This window comes from Cynoglossus semilaevis, chromosome 16, assembly GCF_000523025.1.
Source record: "Cynoglossus semilaevis isolate Cse_v1.0 chromosome 16, Cse_v1.0, whole genome shotgun sequence".
In the NCBI taxonomy this organism is placed as follows: Eukaryota; Metazoa; Chordata; class Actinopteri; order Pleuronectiformes; family Cynoglossidae; genus Cynoglossus; species Cynoglossus semilaevis.
The window spans coordinates 4,737,275-4,758,507 of NC_024322.1; the positions used below are offsets into that span (position 1 = coordinate 4,737,275).

The following is a 21,233-nucleotide window of genomic DNA, read 5'->3' on the forward strand; positions in this document are numbered from 1 at the left end:
CTGGATGATGTCTTACACAACTACAGGGGTTTTATATACGGCGTAACAGAGTCAAGAATGAGTGAGGCCTGGGGCCACATGCCCATCAATTGGACGGTTTTCTCCCAAAATCCAAGAGATGAGGAATTTTAACGACTCTTAGAATGGAAGTGGCGACTTGTACAGTATGACTCAGTTTCCTTGTGTCCACATATTTGTCAATTTTGTGACATAAAGACATGGCATTGTTGCAGTAAAAAAAAAAGACCAGAACTTAATTAAATCACCTCTTCATAAAAGCTAACATAATAACAGATGAACAGATAAATGTTTGGTTACAGAATGAATGTAATGAGAAAACTGTCAAAAATTATGTTTGTCAAGAAAATGTAAAGCACTCAAATGCTCTTAAAATCTGAAGTATATATATGGAAGATGGAATTCTTCCTGAATATAAAATATACAACCAACGACAACTTTAGTTAACTCAAATTTCCATCACTGTTAACATACAACATACTGGTCATGAACAGGCTACACAGACTCTCTGACCTATTAATACTACAGAAATAAATAAATATTATAGTGTTCCACAGAGAGAGACCATTCTGCAGGAGCAGGTCTCAATGTGCTAAAACTGAAAATGTTCAACGGTCCAACGTTTTATGATTCGCAGCAAAAGAGAAAAGATATTTGAGAAAAAAAAGAGCTGTCTGAGACAATGTGTCAGTGAAATGTCACTGGCTTGTTCTATTTTGTGAGCAAACTGTAGCTCATTTAGTTCAAAGTAGGCATGGAAACATAAAAGAGGATTAAAGTCCGTAACCAAGGCAGAGGGAGCTAAAGAGCGCACAGGAAGAGGAAGCAAAGGAGAGCGAGGTTTTATCAAAACTAATCCATACTCCTAATGTTGCATACACAAAGATCAATGGTGTTTTGGCATGAGCTACTTAGGCCGTAAGTGGCCATTAATGAAGGCATGTCAACGGTGTAATTAGCACACAGAAAGGGCATTGACAAGACATTTGGTGAATGTCATTTTAATAAATTCACATGTTGGTTGTTCGCTCATTTTACTGGATCGGTATTGGCAACAAAATTGACCCTGAAGAGAATCAAGAGCCAGCAGGAAATGATCACATTAAAGGCACTTTTGTTGAAGTCTGAGGTCAAGAAGCTATGAGTGAGTTTTAACCAAGATTTGACTCATATTTTATGTTTATCCTGTGAATAAGTTTTACATGGAGGATCTTTCTAAAAGAAGGCTACCTGAGGCTGATGATGAGTAACCTGAAGAAAAGACACCGTCAATGGCATTCACATCAGGAGATTGACCACATTAGTGATGACTTAATTAGGGGTTTCACTTTAAAACAACACGGCGGCCAAAAACATGTTCATCCCTGTCCAGGGCTGAACAGCGTGACTTTAATAATGTGTTTTTGCAGATAATTTATGACCTTTATTTATTTGGAATCGTCATCAGATCCAATTTTTCTCTGTGATAATAAGGGGCCATAAACACAACCTCCAAAGAACAGTAATCAGGATGACCACATCAGTTTTGAAAGAAGATTGACAAATCAGACAGAATCTGACGGAACATCTGCACAACCTCATCCATGAGCTTAGAGTTCACACTTTTTAGTCTCTACTGTCGGCTCAGTACAGTCATAAAGTCCTCTTCTGGGTAAGTTCTGGAACACAGCAAAACCAACATCAGAGGGAAAAAAACAAGTACTGGTTGCTGGGTTTTTTTTTTTGGCCATGAAGTAAAACCTTTGTAATTCTGCTCCTGCTTTGTTCAAAAATACATTAGATATTTCACATGAATGGAAAGAGCTCCAGTGGTCCGGCTTCCTCCTTTTGTCTGGACAGTGTTACCTTGCAGAGCTGCAGGTGAACAGACATTTCCCGTAGCAATTAGAGCTAAGTCAGTTGGTTTCGCACAAAACAGCAAGACAAAAAACAACAACTAAATACTCAGTCAGTAGACTATTAATAGAAGCATGTATATTTTGTGTCTTATTTGGCCATTGGAGGGTCTATGACGTAGTGATCAGTAACAACAACTACCTGCACACCTCGGGCAGCTGGAGAACAAAGGCTACTTCCTGCCACTATTTCTTTTATTCCAACCGGCTGGGCAGCAAGACGCATGAAAGAAGGATGCGTCCAGTGGCTACAGCTCAGCTGTCTGGGAGCCTGACATGTCAGAAACTCATCCAGTGCCCAACAGCTGTTCAGGAACAGATAATCTGTCTTCCTTCCTGCTGGGCTGCAAGTCAAAACCATACCTGACAAAGCTGTAATTCTGCCAGACTTTAAATCTGTGAAGCCAACTCAAAAAATGCCAAAGTGACAAGAACACAGATCTGTTAAATACCAGCGCAAGACTTTGAACGCAAGACCCTCAAGTATTATTTGAAATGTCACTCAAATATTATATTATATTTTTACTTTAACAGTAGTAGAATGGGCAACAAAGTCATTTTAAGACAACTCTTCATTAATGGAATTAAACATAAATCTATATAAATTTTTCTTAAAACAAGAAACACAGTTCTATAAACTATGTAAAGAAACATCAAGTTTTACAACGTAATTTCCTCCTTTTATCGACTATTCAATAATTATTACATTTGTTTAGCATAAGAAAATGATGATATTATGAACATGCGCCAGCTAGCTGCCGGCTAGCTTGAGGAGCAGAGCAGCTCGATAACAGGTGCCAACTGCTAGTTGTACACAGATTAATAAGTCATCATGCCAAAGTTGCCGCTGTCACACGAGGTGCATTTAGGTACAATTGGAAATTTGAGAATCTGATGATTATGACAATTATTGTGCTTTACAGTTCAGGACAAACGGTTATAAAAAAATCGAAATAGCCTAACTTTAAAAACCACTGTTTTAGCAGCATGGAATGAGACATATTGGTGTTAGGGTTTTGTTTTTTGGCTGCAAAACATTTTCAATCATTCTATGGTATTTTTAACCTCTTTGTTTTTACATTTCTTTTTAATCTTTATCAGTTTTTGAGCAAGGAACTGGAGTTAAAAAGGGTTAGGGTTGGGTTAGGAATTTTAACTGAAATTTTAATTTGTGTATTTAAGGAAAATAGCATTAATTCAAAAACAACAAACTTTATGTAACTGAACCTACGATATTAAAACTAAGTTCAAATTGGCCCAAACATCCACTTCATCCACCTTCAGTTCTTTTCACCAACCACCAGTGTTTGTTGTAGGTTGGCAACAAAAAGTACACTCAGGCTGATTACTGAGAAATTCAAGCCAAAACAAAAACTTAAATTGCAGTGAGTAAAAAGAAGAATGTGTTAAGGAACTAAGAGAACTGAGAGAAAATACATTCATTGAAACGTTGAGCTTTGGTCCTGTGCCTTGAGAAAACAAATGCAAACTGACAGCAAGGAGGAAAATACAAAAGAACCCGAAACGGAAGAGAAAAAACTCTGCAGTCTGCAATGAGATCTGCTCTGCTTCATATATATTTAAATGCAAGTGAGAACCCACACATGAACACGTAGACACACACCACCACAGCTGCACGCTTATTATCTAGTAACTCAAGAATGTTTTTTTCTCTTTTGTTCCAAAGGGTGTAATTATTACTATTGAGGGTGGTTATTAAGGGAAGTAAAGCCTGTGTTTCAAATGCCTATTCTCCCATTGTTCAGTGCTAATAACACATTTCAGGGGTCGAACAGAGTAGTTAAGAGAGGAAGGAAAGAACTTCGGGAGGAGAGAAGTAGAGAGCAGGGGCAAAATAGCAAAAGAGGCGTAATAGCTAAAGGAAATGGGTATTATTGACCTTGCACTTAGTAATTCAGTGTTAGAAAAGTTGGGATTTGTAAAAAAAAATGATATGCGGCAAATACTTTATTCCTAACTACACTGACAAACAAATAGCAATTTTCAATTGTGTCATTTGTTAGCTTCCTTCTAAAGGGATTGTTGCAGTCAAATGATAATATGCTAATAAAATGGTAGCAGCAAAATCAACACCTTCAGATTCCTTGGAAAATGCAGAAAAAAAACAATCAATGCCACTTTCATCTGTTCCCTGCTAACTTTCACCTTGGCAAGGACTCAGAATCAGCTGATCAAAATTAACATCACACAGTTAATGATAATAAAAAACGTAAGACAGTCATCTGCATAAAACTGCATTCATTCATGAAATCATCCATATACTGTTCAAGCTGCTGGGTGGAGCGTGCCTTCATTTACCCTGCAATGTGGAGTGGGGGCTGAAATGGTGTCAGTAGGAAAAGAGGGCGAGAGAGAGCGGGAACAGGACTGTGAAAAGGGACATAAGACAAAGTCCATTAACATACTTGTTAATGAGTCTGGGCTGTTTACCCCATGCTGGGACCCCAGGAATTACGGACTGTGTTCAGGACACAGATTGCAGATGGCAATTAAGATGAGCACTGTTCACGCACGCAGGAGAGGCGTACACAGAGATGCATGCACTAATGCAGTCTTACATACACTCTCCCTGAGGCAACAGTTCGCTGCAGATCTACTGATCTCCATAGCAACGTTCACTGCCGTGGGCGATGGTGACATCATAATAAGTGATTGTCATAAAATCTACAGTAAGGCAGAATATACACAGAGTAGAGTAGTTTGTATGTATAATAGAAAGTCCACACAAATGTTTACTAGATGGGTTAGATACTGTAGTCACACCCCATCCATATGCATGGCGTTTAATTTACAATTCTAATTCTCTACTTCCATTTTGTTCTTATTTGTTGTACAAAAAATGTGTTTTCCTGAAGTAAAAGTCATTGCAGATTTTCAAATACAATATTTCTGGTTACAGCAATGTCAGCACTCAGACTGCTCACTGAATGTTAATCCTGTTTGGCCCACAAGACATACTGTGATTGAGTTTGTCGCTCGTGGTCTATTGTCTAAATAACATTAGAGAAAAACAGAGTTCTGCTTCTAACAGTTTATATGGTCCCTAACATGCATCGACTGTGTTTACCCTAATTCTGACTCATAAGAATTAATAATTAATTTAATAAAAAGCTTAATAATTAAATTATGCCTTCATATGTAGCATGTGCAGCATATGCTAACTGGGTCAGTTTTTAATCCAGTCTCCAACAGGAACTTTCCGTCTAACATGATGGTCATATAAGGGTATGATTTTCCACTGATGAACTGTAAGGTCAGTCAGTCAAGCGTCTACTTTGTACCATGGTGACAATAGTATTTCCTCAATGTACTATGAAAGATACCTTTAAGAAAGTAATGGGATGTCAGGCTAATACTGTACAACCAGAACCAGAGGAGTGGAGCAGAGTTAAACACCTGAAAATTCAGTCTCCTCGTCTACTCCAATAAAACTACCTAGATGGGCTTCATTCATAGCTTCACTTAACCGTGACTGTAAAGACATTGATGGCCTAATAACTAACTAATAATTTAATAATCTTAACTCATCAGCAAAGCTGGTGTGACACAGCAACTTCCCCCAAAGTCTACAAACTGGGCACATCAGAGCCCATTAGTTTGAAAGTTCTCACTTTTCTCCTCTTTCCTTCCTCTCTGTGCCCTGACTGAGTTTTTGTGCACTTGTTTTTCTGCGTTTCCTTGTTATGTAAGGCCCACAAAAGTGGAGCATGCTTCAAAGTGAATGGCAAAGCCATCTTTTTCCCTGCTCGCTTTGCTTTTCATGCATGTCATTCCAGCGCCAGCTACCCCTTCCCCTCCCCTCCCGTTTCTCCACCACTTTTAAGCTTTGTATCTCTTTCCTCACTTGTCTGTCCTTTCCCGTTACTGTCCGTCCATATCTCTCTGCCAAATAGGACAATACCCAATTTCCGCTGCGTTTTATGTATGGAGTCTATGTAAATTTGCCCGTTTATTGATGTTCTCTGCTCGTTTCTTGCACCTTGACCATTCACATGCAGCAGTGACTGGTAAAAGAGGATAAAAGAGCAATTTCTTGAAGCAGAGATCCTCTGAAGGAGGAGATAGGTCACATTATATCTATCTCTTGTGGCTGTCTGCCCTTGTTGTATCAAATAAAGAGTGATGCAGGAATGAGCCGGGCGCTCCTTCGCTTTGATTACCCGTCAGTGGGGCTGAGCATCAGAGGCAGACAAGGTAAAAGCTACCATTACCTAAATCATCTCTCCTTAAAGACTTCCCTTTGGTGAACAAGGTGGAGGACCACTTATTGGTGACTGATTTAACACAATTGCTGGGGTCCTCCTGTATAATAGTCGGGCTGTAAATACTGACAAACACACAGACACACAAGCATATGGCTGATGTGACATGGCTGAGAGCAGGACAGAGAGGGAGAGGAAGATGACCGATCTGTGGCCTGTGTAAGGGACACCAATCTATAACTGCTGACCATGATGAACTCATACATTCACTTCATATTTTCTCACGAGCACAGTTCCCATCAGCTGTGCTTTTTATTAATTCACCACTTTAGTCACTTTACTAATTCCTGTCTACATAGGTACATTCATTTTTTTAAATTTTGTATCTACTACATTTGAAATTGATTGTTCTTGGTATTTGACTAATTGACAGAAAAGAACCCAACAGGGTCAACAGCTCCTGTGTCCCCGTTAGTTGAACATGACAGATGGAGACAGTCCCTGACTTTAATTTTAGTCTGAAATCTGAACATAGTATTACTACATGTAGTATGAATTAGTGGTTCCATAGTGTAGCGGAAACGGTTCCACGGGGTCCAACACCAACTTGGTTCCAGTCAGGTAGCAACCTGAAAAAATTCAGACAAGGTTCTTGACATGTTAACCCGCCCCTGTGGATGTGGTGAGTGTTTTTGGAGGCAGAAATGAACAAGCGGCTGTATGTGATGCACAGTGGGGTGTTGTGTCAGTCTTTATGGCCCTCTATGTGGTCCTGTGTCTGTCTCTCCCTCTGTGTACTTTCCCACTCCCTCCTTTTTACCCCTCCCCTGTTGGGCACGTGTAGAGGCCCCGCTAGTCCATTTATCATCCTGCACTCTCCAGCTCTCAGCTCCAGACCCTGTGATTAATGACGGCCATTCACACACTTAAACATTTAGCTTTGTTTTGCTGACACACTAGTTACCATACCGGTCACCGTGGGTTACTTACTGCTGGGTCACTACGGAACTGCACCAAATTGAATGGGGAAGCAGGAAGTAGTCCCTTGTATGTATAGTATGACCTTTAAGGGTTGGTGGATTTCACTGTTTTTTTCTTCTTCTCTCCCTTATGAACATATCATTTATCACCAACACATTAACTGCACAGACTGCCAAATGAGAAAACCTTTTATTCTGCTAGTCTTTTAAAACGATAGATAATTATAAGGGACCGTGCTGAGCTTGAAGGGACAAAGACAAAGACCGATGAATAATGATACCAGATATGTTGGTACCAGACTGAAACAAATGACAATTTCCATTTAAAAGGCAAAGTACTCCCAGGGCCATACTGAACAATCAAGACAAGTGTCTTGACATGTGTCAACACACTTTTTTTATTCCACTAGAATGGTGCAGTGGTTTGGAACCCCAAAGTTGAGGAATAGGTCATCCTCATAGGTAAGTTGTGTATGTCGCCATCTAATGGAATCAATATGTAGGAAAATGACTTTGAATTTATGGACAACTTGCACTAACATTTGGCAGTCCAGGTTTTATAGCCCAAATGGGCCATATTGGTGCTGCAGACCGTAGATTGCCACCACCAGAGATTGATAGTCAAATTAGAGCTTGGTACTATCAGGTCGTTTTGTATTTACAGGCTTAAATACAACACCAACAAAAGATCTGACTCAGGGGCAGAGCCTGAAGTGTGCTCTCCTCTTAATGTACCCTGTACATTTCCCACAATGCATGCTTAACAAAGAGAGTTGACTTGCAGCAATCTCACAAACTTGTTAGCAGAAGTGTGACCTGATGGCAGATGTGAGACAGATGTAACAGAAGAGGTGTTGAAAGGCAATCAGTAAAAGTAGGTGTGTTATAGAGTGACAGAAAAAGGCAGTGTAGGCGATTCTGCACTGACCTTTAAAATGGCTTCCATGTCAATGTCAAATTCAACATTGCCCTTTGTCACGTAAAAGGTGAGAAAGAAAAGTGAATTAAGTCATATTGCCAATTTTAAGAAACAATATCTGCCATGATAATTCCTTGAATTTTACTTAGATCACAGATGCCACAGTACAGCACTGATCGGTTTTTAAAATTCTTTTCGCGGAGCAAATGTTGGTTTGGAACACAGGACACGCTCCCGCTTCCAGTGACCCACAGGCCCATATTTGTGCCTCTTCTTGGGCAGCATTAAAATCAAGTAGGCTTAAGAGTCATCTCTCTCTAGCTGCTCTGTCTGTACTGCTGGGTCCTGCTCTCTGAAATAATGGATTCTAATTCCTTTCCAGTAGAGTGCACCCATCTGCTGGCTTTTGGGAGAGTAAAATCCTCTATCAGTTACAATTACCCCTTGGTTACTGAGGGCTCTGTGTGTGTGTACGTATGTGTCCTGTCCAATTTGTGGGTGCGTTGGAATATCTAAGTGTGTGTATTTGTGTGTGACAAACGGGGACAGCTACAGCAAAACAGCCAGAGAGGCTCACAGCCTATTGCTGCGTAAGCGTTGAGCTGAATCCTGCCACCTTCTGGGACTACAAATCCATGACAAATCATCCTGAGGGAATCAACATCAAGTCCGGGAGTCTGTCTCTCTCCCTCCTTAATAAGTGCATGTATTTCTCCCTATAGCAAAAGCCACAAATTAGTCTGCCTTTCTATAAAAAGAACAAGTGGACTGCATCAACTCACCACTGGGGGACACTAGTGAATCTAGCGAAAGGGGGAAAAAAACTGAATGGCTGACAAAGTCCAAACCCTCTTCTAGTCAAACCTTGATTCGGTCTCCTTTTTGGAAGCTACTGAGAAAATGTCAAGTTGTCCAAAAGTAATATTTGCAGGCCAGCACTCTGCATTTGCTCAGTCGCAAATCCCCAGTGGACCTGTGAAGCCCCGCAGCCTTGTACATCTGTGATGAGATCAGCAAGTGTGTGCACATGCATGCATGCGCACGCAGACGTAAGCTGCAGGTTCACATTTGTACAGTGTAGATCTGGAGCCGAGGGATTTTGGGTCACTGGACAGAGATGTGCAAGGAGACTGGGGGGTTGGAGGGGTACTTTGACAAGTCAACAAATAGTCCCCTCTGACTCTGTGGTTTTTTTTTTCTTCACATCTTATCACCCTTGTCTGACATCCCTGGTCAAACGACACATCAGTCTTTTGCTTTGCTCAGCACCGTCCACATTTCCCTTCGTTCACATCCTGACTGCAGCGCCGTCCGTGAGAGTTCATGTAACATGTGTTTTATTTATGTGTCTGCTGGTCCCTGGTGTGTAAACTCAGTTGGCTGAGACCTGCAGCAGCAGCAGTGGCAGCAGCAGCAGCAGCAACAACAGCAGCAGAGGAGATAAAGTGAGTCTACGTGTAGCAGGGTAGCAGATTTATGGCTCTGATTTTACTGCCCATCCACCGGCCTCCAACTAGATCCCATCTCTCCCTCCACTCTCTCTCTCTCTCTCTCTCTCTGCTTTCTATAAATCTGCCATGTTGCTCAATAAAGCTGCTTAGGGCATGACTCAACAAATATTAAGGAAGAAGAAAATAAATAAGTAAAGCTAAATAAAAGAGAAAACTCCCGTCTGGAGGGACAGACTTACTTTTCAGCTCACAAAAATGGAGAGCGAGACTGTAAAATATATACCCCAGCGTCTGCGCTTTTGTTACTCTGCAGGGAGTCGGTGGATACTCACCACATGACATTACCCATAGTTTTTTCTTTCCCCTACGCTTTTTTGCACTGTTGAAGCACAGCTGCAGTGTGCCATGATATTAGGAAGGAGTGGCACAGCTTGTAGATCAGTCCTAGGCAGGGTAAGGAGCAGAGGCTGTGAAAACAGTTTTGCAGTGACTTATGTGGCAGTGAAGCAAGTTTTTTTTAAGTATAAAAATATCCATTACCAGGCCACCTGAAGGCTTAAGTCTATGGCTTTGCACACGAGACACATATTTCAGGCCAATTCATTTATATGTTAATAACGTTTCTCAAACCTGTATCCCGTCAGTGCCAGGACACATAAGCTATGGTATTACACTCAGAAATATATTAGATCCTCCCCCTCAGCCCTCCTCCCCGCCCCCCAACAAATAAAGGGTTTAAAATATAGAAAAGAATAAAACAAATACACACGAGCCAAGATTGATTACAGCTTTGGATCGTCCCCTTCCCAGGAAGACATCCTGATGTAAGCACATTCTCAAGTCTTCAGTCAAATATATCATAAGGCTGTTTAAATAAATGTGTCGATTAAATTGTGAAATTAATCAGATTTTATGCAGAACAACGAGCACTGTGTAACAACAATTCTTCCTACAGAAGCACCACATGACTGAAATAACATTTCAACGTCCATCTTACATCTGTGGAGGCTTCACCTTGCTCCTCAGCCTAAAATTTGGTCAATATACTAATTCAAATTAAAATGTTTCATATAAATATACCGATCCAAAAACCTAGGCGTTTACTCATTTGTTTCAATCAGTCCTTATTTTTCCAGTTATCCTTGAGGGGACAAATTAATGTAAGATGAAAAACACAAAGCCTCTTCTCATTCCAACTAAATCCAATTGCCATAATCTTTTAAATCAAAAAAGATGATGTAAAAGATTCTGACTGGTGGGAATATCTTTTTAACATGTAAATAATTTCATTTACTGGCAAAGTTTGGTTGCTTATCATCTGCAGAGGCAGAATAAATGTGAAGTCAAAGACATATATTTAGTTGTGTAGGTCTTTATCAATACAAGCCATCCAGACATGGGTTTTAATTTTGAAAATTTGATCCCATTAAGGCAGAAAAGAAAATAATTAAGGGAATCCACTGGTCCAATAGGACATACAGCAGGCCACATCACTGGTAAATAATGTCCTTTTGGATGGTCAGCTGTCAAATCAATTTGTGATTAATCATATGCACTCCTGTCTTGTCTTGAATTATTATTATCATGCATTTCTATCTAGATGTGATAGTAAATCGACGTCATGCTCTGTTTTAGGTCCTAATTTTTTTTAGAGAATAAAGGAAAAGTATGGAGTCCTCGCTGATGAATATACTGTAGCTCCATGTAATTCCCATATAATTTTACAGTATATCTTTATACTCCACTTTCAAGTTAAAAATAATTTTCCTATTTTTGAATGTAATCTGTAGTGCATTGACACACAGAGCTGCAGGGGACTTCCTCCATTGTATTCATGCATGGCTGTGCAGACGTGAGTCGGCACTTGTCAGTTCATCACCAGCAGTAATTTCTCACTCTTGATCAACCAACCGTGAAGCCTTTTTTAAATGAACTACAGGTAAACCCGGCTTCCCACTGAATCCGAAGATGACTGCTCAGAGAATCGACGTACCATCCTTTGTCTCTGTCCCCACACCCCACTCTGTCTTCTCCCTGTCACCCATTCATCTAGCCCAGACCCCTCCAGTCTTATCCCATTGGCGTCACAGTGACAGACACATTAGCCATTCACGGAGCAGTGTGCACCATGTGGACACCGGACTGTGCCCAGAAATGGAGCAATATGCTGCCACGGGAAACACAAAAACAAACAAACAACCACATGCATATGGTCACTCGTGCACGTATGGACATGCAATCGGTCCAACCTGACCCTAAGTCAACAAAGACAAACAGCGCCAACGGAAAGCGGCTGCCTCTCCATGTGGCGAGCCAGCGTATGGAACCCTGGCACCATATGGGCTCTCCATTGTTGAGAGAACAGCCGCAGGGACATTAGCAGCGCCCGTTTGCAAACATGGGAAACACTTACATCTCAGTCTTTCATTTGTTTCTATGCAAAACCAAAGTGGACTCATCAATCTGTCTTCATTTGCCAGGAGGTGTGTTGGACAGGACTTTAAAATGTCATCCATTCCCCAATTTTTTTTGTGTGGAAATAACATAGCAGTGATTGCAGCAGGAGGAAAACCCCCATAATGCTCTTACCAAGCTGCAGCTCCATGGTGCTAATCTTGTGTTCCGAGGGAAACAGGATTTTTGGCGGCTTGTCTGTCAAAGGAGCTGAAAAAGAGAGAGAAAATTAACTTTTTAAAATATATATTATATTATTATTTGTTTTCAAATGTTTGAAAGCACAGACAAATGTTATCTTCTGCCCTTGATTAAAAATATATGCATGCGTCTCTTACTCTTTGCTTCTTTGCAGGCACAACTAACTTTTATGTCTATAGATGTTAATCTCTCCTCGTCTGACCTACTTCTGATCATAAATAAATCACTGTGTAGCCCAGAACAAGTGCCATCGACTCAGCATGAGAGCCGGGTGTTTTTCACAGACTGTAGAAACAGGGAGTGGTTGAGTCACTCTGTAGTGAGGATCCATACAGTAACGTAACGTGTTGTGTGTCTGATGCTCTTTGTAGGTGAAGGTGTAAAAGGAAAGAGAATTAAGGTTTTGCATGAACATGACAACAGTGACACAAAGGGAGAGTCATGTAACAGCTGTGACCTGAGATGTTACCAGTGTGATGAAAACAAGTACAGACACGGAGAGCAAGAGAAAGAGTGGGGGCAAAGTTAAACCCTGAACACTGGGTGTCGGGAATACAACTGTGGAGAGAATGAATAAGAAAGGAGGCACCAAATTATTAGCAACAAATACTGTGCTGACACCGTTAGAGGTTTTCAAAAATGATTTTTAAGAATTAAATTCTCATTTTACTGCATTCCTTGCATTCACCACAGCTACTAATCAAACACGTCACCAAATGGAAGGAGATTCACAGTCTGCCTCCAGTCCAGCCACGAGTCCACATGCAAGTGGAAAACCTTAGTTCTGTCACTGTTTGTGAATGACGGAGTAAAGTATACTGTATATACAGGTTCTTAACCTTTACGAAAAGAAACAAAAACTTTTCAAACACACAAGGACTGCAGACTTTCCAGGGATGCCTAATTACGAGGCGGTGAATTTGCACAGGCAGCTTATTCAAGCTCAGGATTCAGCCCACTGCTTTCATTAAGATGTTTCCTAGGGTTGTCCTCGACAGCCACCCTTTTCTTTGGCTTTATTATAAGATCTCACTAAAAAGCTCTTTGAAAGGCCTTCGTCGTTTTTGTGGCGTCTGTACTGGAGAGAAACAATCATGGCTGTGTTGCTGCACTGACTCATTCGGCATGAAAGTGCATGGCTGTGTACAGAGATGGAAAAGAAATGGTAGAATAATCAGTCCAACTGCCAGAGAGCTGAATACTGCAGCATTAATGTTGATGATGTGTGTGTCAAGAAGAGAGGTGTTTTGATCAGATGTAGCACCTGCTGGTATGTAAATAGTGACAGAGCAGCGCAGTGACATCTATGAGAGGGGCAGTCACGGGTTCTTAAGCACAACTGTTTGCACTGTTAATAGGTAATCGCACAGCACAAATTACACTGAATACTGATACAATTTTAATTACATATCAAACTGCTATCCATAATTACACAATGGGTGATCCTATACCTAATTATGCACTGAGCAAACAAATGAGGACAAGCTGTGGATGGGAGTGGAGAGGGGAAGCAGATGTGGTAGGGGGAACACAGAGAGGACGCCGGCGTCTGCAGACGGAGACGCAGCGCTGCTGAAACAGAAGACTAGAACAGGGAGGGATAATTCATAGTGAGGCAGTCGAGAATCATGCTCCCTCTCATTTTGGCATGCAACGCTTGCTACTGAAAATCTCATTATCTTAATTACTACTCCTTTATGTGAAATACATCAATTATCAAGGTTCCATGCGCTGTGCTGGTGACGGAGGAGAAACAACTCCTAACGAAGGCGGGAGTCTCTGCTTTTCATCACCAGTCTGGAGCCAAGCAGCTTAACATAAAACAGCTAACTAACTGAGCAAATATACTTAAGGAGCAGGTAACCTGGCAACTGAAGACTTCTCTTTGTCATTTTAAAAAGTATATGCTCTCTAGTCCAACACAAATTAAAACTGAAATGGAAAAACGCCAAACCTATTTGAGGTGTGCAGGCACAGATGAATGTTTCACCAGTTGGTGGCACTTAGCATCCCACAAGTAACATCATTTATAACCTGGAGAACTCAGAACATAGCTTTGCTTAGATCTGTTTGTGGTATGTTGATATACCACCCTGGGCTGAGTATTTGCCACTCGTGAGTGAGCACCATGTCCAAGACTTTCTGGTTTAGTGACACACACCACTGGGCACACAATGGGTTGTGCAGAATTTTAAGACCCTGAAGTACTTGTACGCTGAAACCTGTTGCTTTTCAGATATATTTTTGGTTCGTTTTACATGAATAAAAGACTGATTTATTACTGTTCTAAAAACGTCCTGACTGTTGATCCTGTCAACAGCCTGTAAAGTCCAAATATATGCGTATCAGCCATAGATTGTGGGGCAATCAGTTTCTGTATTTGTCAGTATTGGACAGAGCATGCTTCCTTTGCACAAACAAATTCATTAACATTCATACAGTCGCCAAATGCTGTCTTACTGATAAAGAATGAGACACGATCTAAAGTTCTGGTCCGTCTGGCAACAACACTGGAATTGAAACTCCTAGTGGAACCAAAATAAGTTGAGCACAAAAAAGCATAGGGAAGGGTATCACTCTGTGCAGATGATACACTCCTTTGATAGATATGCACCACAAAAACTGGCCACAATTTTGCAGTATAAGTGTAAGATTAATAACAACTGGATTGGCAACAAACTGTGATTCCAACTCCTTTACCTAAAGAAACATCAAATCCAATCAAATTCTTTCGCTACAGAATTCAGACACTATTGAGATCACAATAATAAAACTCAGACAATAATCCTCTCTGTCTAGGAAAATCCTTCCCCACAAAATCAGACTATGAGGATAAATTATAAGTCTATATTTAGAGTGGCAGGAACTAAAAGTTTTCTCAGAGACTTTCTCGGGGAAGTTCTTAGAAATGGCAAACGTCTCCTAATTGGCACTGTGCGAACCTGACATGTATGACATTTTTATTTGCCCAGGACCGGAAAAGCTGCTGTGCTGATGTGCTTGTGTAAGCACACAATGGAAGCAGCGATTCAGCATAAAACTTTGATGTCCGACTATTCTCGTGTCAGGGACGTCGTCTGTTCCCTGCAGCCAACTAAGCTGAACTAAATGCAGAAGGAGACCCATGTGTTCTCTTGCAGAATATGTTACTGTATGAATAAATCTGAGGAGAAATGGTAACATGTGAAGTGGAAAATAGTTTTTCTTCCCCCCTCTGCTTCACTACTAATTGAGTAAAAATGTCAGTTGTGCTGTGTAACATTTAAGCAATTTGACGCTGTAGGCGGTTTGTTTTTAAAGCCGGGGAGTATTTGACATAAAGTGACGACACAACTTCACTCCGAGTAGGTCCGCAGAGGTTGTTGGAAAGACGACGTCAAACTTTGTGCGTACTCAGTGTGTGTAGGTGAGACTGTGCGTCTATGTGGACTCATTCACACAGTAGTGTGGACACTAAGCTTTGTAATCACTCATGCAAAATCCCATTTATGCTTGGCGGTGGAAAAGCTCACTGGACTTTCCTGATGGATTATTCTGGTTGACTAGCTGCAGGGAAACAGAAAATAAATTAATATAGGACAGAGAAGATACTTGGATCACTGCTGCTTTCTGTTGGTCATCGCTTTTCCAAAATATATATATATATATATATATATGGCAGGCTAAATAGTAATTTGGGTGAAAGTTTTCAGAACAACACATCCATAAGTTTCTAAAATGGACTTACGTGGACAATGCAGGTAAAAAACCCATTGAGTTTGAGATATAAAGAAAAAATAAAAGCAAAGAAACTACTTTGTTCCTTCATAAACACCAAGAAATTAAGTAGAACACAATTTTGATAAAGTAACCTTACACTTTATAGTTTTATGGTTTTCGAAGTGAATCGCTGTGAAAATATAATTTTTTTTAATGTTCTGCTTTATGACAGAAGTGAGTTAAAAGCCACCAGTTTGTCAATGTTGTTTCATTTTAATGAGATGTTAATGAGAAAAAATGTTAACATCTATTTATTTACTTACTTTGCTAACATGTTTTTCTATTTAACAGGGACAGGCGTCAGGTTCTGTGTTTTAAAAAAAAAAACCCAGTAGTATTGATGAAGACACAGTAACAAAGTCTCTCCCACATGCATACAGGAATGTCCAGTCAGCACTTTCTCATGCGACCCCCGTGTGTCCACAATGGGCCGATAAACAAGTGGCACATGAATATATTTGGCTGCTGAATCCGTGTGGTCCCCAAACAATTTACTTACACGTAGGTTAGAGTAAAACTAGTGACCATGAGGCCAAACAATTTCTCTGCTAAACCCATGCAGGCTTTCAACCTGTGTAAAAAGTGAAAGGACCAACATGGACGTACCGACTGGGTCCACACAGAATGGGAACAATGGGCGGCATTGGTTCCTCTGGAAATTGACTTTCCTCCATTTTCAGAATGAGCAAAATCAGCTGGAGCTTCAGGAAAAAAAAAAAAAGAAAAGGGCAGGAGGGAGACTTGAGTAAACACAATAGTCCTCCTGAGTCCGCCACGACTGCTTAGCCTGACTAGAGAAGACTGAGTTCGCCTCCACGGCTGGCAAACTCCTATACTGTACCGTAGGAGATCACCATATATTAACAGTGACCTTGGTCTGTACGGTTGCCACCCTTTGAGTAGGTTTCATTACATCGGTGATGGTGCAATAACCGTCCTGTTGGATTCCCTTATAAAGTCACCCCTGAGTATAAGGAATTCAATTCCAGCACCGACTGCTTTCCAACATGAGAGAAGCGAAGCTGCATGGTGTCATCCAGAGTGAGGTAATAAAAGCAATTATATTCATCTGTCCCACTCCCTCCCCCCCACCGTGCACCACTGTTCTGCTCTCTAAGATTTCTGCCTTTGGCAAAAAACGGAAATATTTGAGCATCAAAGCATGAGTGGGTTTGCTTACCACAAATACAGAAAGGCAGCCATTGGCATCTACGGTAAGAAAAAAAACAAAAAACCACGCGCTCTTAGAGCATAGATAATAGATATAATAAGACATGGCAGAGATGGTGCTGTTCAAAGAGCCCCCCCCCCCCACTGTGAGGCCTCAATAATCTATATCTCTGTAAAATAATACAAGAGAGAGAAAATTAAAAACCATTACAGCGGCTTGGTCAATTGCAGCATATGTAAGAGTACTAATGGAAACTACATGTTACCATTCATGACCCACTAAGTACTGCGCAGGGACCGATTAAAGATGACTTTGATGTTAAATTGAGAGGAAAATGCTGAAGAAAGTGGGGGAAAAAAGCGAATTAATAGTAATAAAGTGGGGAAAAGTGTCTAATAATTTAAAAGGTCCAGATTTGATAGTGTTTAAATGTATTCATTTAAACACATCAGTGCATTCACATAACCTGTAAAGTATCACAGGACGACCAGTTAACCAGTGAATGCACTGATTACAAAACAGATTCAAAACAGATAATTTGATTAAATGTACTGCAATTATACATTTGTCAACATCTGCAACATATTTCAACATTTCTTTTATTTTAACTTTTGAAAAAAAAATCCAAGGAAAAATGGAATTTTTTAAGATTTATAAAAGTTATAATAAATAGCAAAAAAAAATGTTAGCGTCAATATATTTAGCCCGAAAACTAAAAGTGATCCAAAAGAAAATGCAGTCAATCACAAAAATCTAGATGTTAACTAAACACATGTCAAAAAAGACCATCACGTTAACGTTTTATAAAACAAAAAATATACGTTTTAAGATTGAAGAAAAATGCTAACAATAGTTTCACCAATGTTCTACTTAACTAATTAACAAACATGAAGAACAATTAACATAATTTACAAGGCCTGAAGTGTTGTATATAAATAGCCACTGATCATGGACCAAAAAAAAAACGTAAAAAAGTCACATTGCTAAAAAGGTAGCCTGCAGCGTGTGCCAATACTAGCCTCTTGGGCGTTCTCTGGATCTTCATAAGTGACTGGAAACAGACTGAGAAGATGTGGAGGGTTTGTTTGATTTACATTTGTGTAACAATGAGATTAGGAGTCTTCACCAACACATACAGGCCTTTGATTGTAGTTCTGCATCAATTAGTCAGAGCATCCTCCAAAATCAGGCTTCAAGTAGCAGCATGATGTGAAGTGTGTGAGAGACAGTCACATTCTAATGTTAAATCACAGCCTGTATGAAAATAGCCATGGAATAAAACGGTGGTCACTAGTGGGTGGGTTTTTTTGCTCATGTTTAGAACGTTAAGTATCTTTGACCTCAAAGTGTGACCCCACTGAAAAAACAGATGAAGGTAATACTCTTTAATACAATTCATTAACAACACAATGTGAACATATTAATTGTCACCTTAATATGACTTGCCTGTCTGTGTGGTTGAAGATGCTGTGAAAGTGATGACAAAACTTAATTTAATTAATGCAATTTGTCAAATAAATCAGCTGTCAGGGGAGACTCACGGCTGTAAGAGCTGCATTTTTTTTTTTTTGCGTCACAGGACAATTCCAAATCTTCAGCGTGTCAGATATTGGACAGGGACCAAGGTGCTCCTTGGTAGGACATGATAAAGTACTATTCTCTCCTTAAAATGCTGCCTCATTAAGACTGTCTAAATTTATTTTTCCAGACTCTCAACAATGATTATATTTTCTACAGCTTGACAGAATTACTTGCACTATATTAACAGCAAGAGGTTCAATTAGGCGATCCGACAAGAGTGTCCGACTTGAATGAGGAGGATTTTAATGGGTTAGGAGAGAGGGAGCGGGAGGGGGAGAGCAGAGAGCACTGAGAGGCAAAGTGTGTCCTCTACGTTTCTCTCTTAATGGTTAAGGTTTCCACCTACAAGCCAAGTGCCTTGCACGTGGGCTAAAGCATACAGTACTTTGCATTTGACAGGCTAACCAGTTAAATCAAATCAATCAAACGCAGATTATTAGGAAGTGATGCATTTGTTGTCCTAGAATAAAGTTCAGCTTCATGCTAACAAACCAAATACATTTTTGCTCATCCAAATTAGTTCCACTTTATATTTTCAATCACCTGTGGCACTGTGGTCATGATTCTAAAGCTGACAAGGTAAAAGAAGCTTAAAGAAAAGTTAGTTACATAAAAATGAAGTAGTAAACATGCGAAAATTAAAGCCAAAAACAAACTACATGCATATAAATTGATAAATCTGATCAGTATCAGCATTAATAGACGGCCCTTTTAAAAACACAGTTGTGCTGACCCCTGTTGGCAGACTTTTTTGTGGCTTATGGGGGAGACTTAAAATAAAAATACGTTGAAATAAATATGTCTGATGGTAGATTGAGTCAGGATGCCTCAAAGTACAGTAGTTACTTCTTCACTTGATTTATTAAGTAATACTGTCACAAACAAAATATGATTTAGTCTTTTTAGTTGGACACATGGACTTACTATCATAACACTACATTCACAAACAACTTTGCCTTTTGTAAAGCCCACAGGGAGGGTGCGAAACATATGGTGTGCTGCACTCTGTTGTGTTACAGTAGGGCAAGAAGCCTGTTCCAGTGATGCAGCAGCCAGATGCTCATTGCCAAACAACTTGCACTTGGAGAGCAGCCGAAGGTTCACAAGTGAGTTCAGAACCGTTTCTGTTAAATCTTTAAAAGTACCGCACAACAACGGCACCAAGGAGACCCACTGAAACCACCACGTCAAGGCTACAATCGTGCCCGTGTGCAAACTTGAGCGCGTGGAGTTGAAAAGCAAATCTGCATGTTTGAACAAATCCACGCACTCAAGCGTACGCACACATCTGTGGTGATGGGAAAACTGGGGGAGAAGACGTTAAAGACAGCGCACCCTGCATGAGTATGATCTTCACAGTGTGCCTGTGAGGATACAGGAATACAAAAGGGGAACATGTGAGGATGTGTCTGCCTGTAATCTAATTCCAAGTTTAACTGAGTATGAATAAGTGGAAGGGCAAACCACAGGCACCGTGTGCAGGTCTGTTTTATTTCAGGAGCTGGCAACTGCAGCGTGACTGTGTCTGCAACCTTGACGGGGTATGAAGTGGATAGAAACAAAGATGAAGATGAAATACAGGGTGGAACATGCAAGGACAGCGGCAGACCGAGCAGAAGTGGAGAACTGTGCCAGACTTTAGTCAGGGGGGAAACTGAAGAGACTGCTGTTGAACATAAATCCTCCATGTTGTGCTTCTTGTTTACATATAGGCTATCAAGCATGTGGCAGCCACTATTTCACCTGTTGGTTTGTGAGGAGCTGAATTTACAGTGCTGTCTTTCATGTTTATGACGGAAAAACAACAAAACACCTTTACAGTAATAATAAAATATATATACTATATATATATATACAGGTTTATTTACATATATGTATATATAAAGACTGGAACTGAATCAAACTACCCATATTTTGGGTCCCATATTTTCTTTTATTCCATCTAAGAAACCTGAAACACCGGAGGTCATCGTGTGCGTTTGTCACTGTCCTACAGTCGGCCACACTGTTGGACTGTTGTCATCCTGTATGTCCTGCCACTTCTTTTCCACTGACACCCTAAACAACCACACACGTCCCTGCCTCAACACGGCAGCTCACAAATGTGTGTGTATGTGTGTGAAGTGCATCTTGGATAATATCCGGGGCTTCAAGGTGTGCTTTACACCATTATTCCATTAGCCCTCTGCCTGCCAACAGTGTGCAGGCCAGTGGATATTGTCTGCAAGTAAACACCTTTGAGCACAAACACACACACACACACACACACACGTACGTTCAGGTACGCGCAGATACACACATGCAAACATTTTAACATTTCGCTTCTCTTCTAAATGGAGGCTGCTGATCTTTGCAGGCCGTCTGGAAAACCTGTGAGTCGCGCGGCACATAATGCACTCTCTCACAGCGCCCGCACTGTTCTGTCAGCCTCAGATAACAAAACTCAGCGGTAATACGATGATAGAGAAGTAATTCCAGTTAAATAAGAGTGTAAAATGTGGAATAAACCCACCTCTGTGGAGCTTATGCAGATACACGAGCAGGGGGCTCAAAAAACGGAGAGATGTCATGGAAAAGAATT

At 40.5% G+C, this 21,233-nt stretch overlaps 1 protein-coding gene across 8 annotated transcripts in view; it reads right to left on the minus strand.

Moving 5' to 3' along the window:
- il1rapl1a (interleukin 1 receptor accessory protein-like 1a) overlaps positions 1–21,233 on the minus strand; it is a 186,791-nt gene that overhangs the window by 38,786 nt on the left and 126,772 nt on the right. For all 8 annotated transcript variants that reach the window (XM_025064072.1, XM_017040080.2, XM_025064071.1 and 5 more), the window contains one exon: positions 12,076–12,150. In XM_025064072.1, coding sequence (XP_024919840.1) covers positions 12,076–12,150 — 75 coding nt within the window. The remainder of the gene's footprint in view (positions 1–12,075; positions 12,151–21,233) is intronic.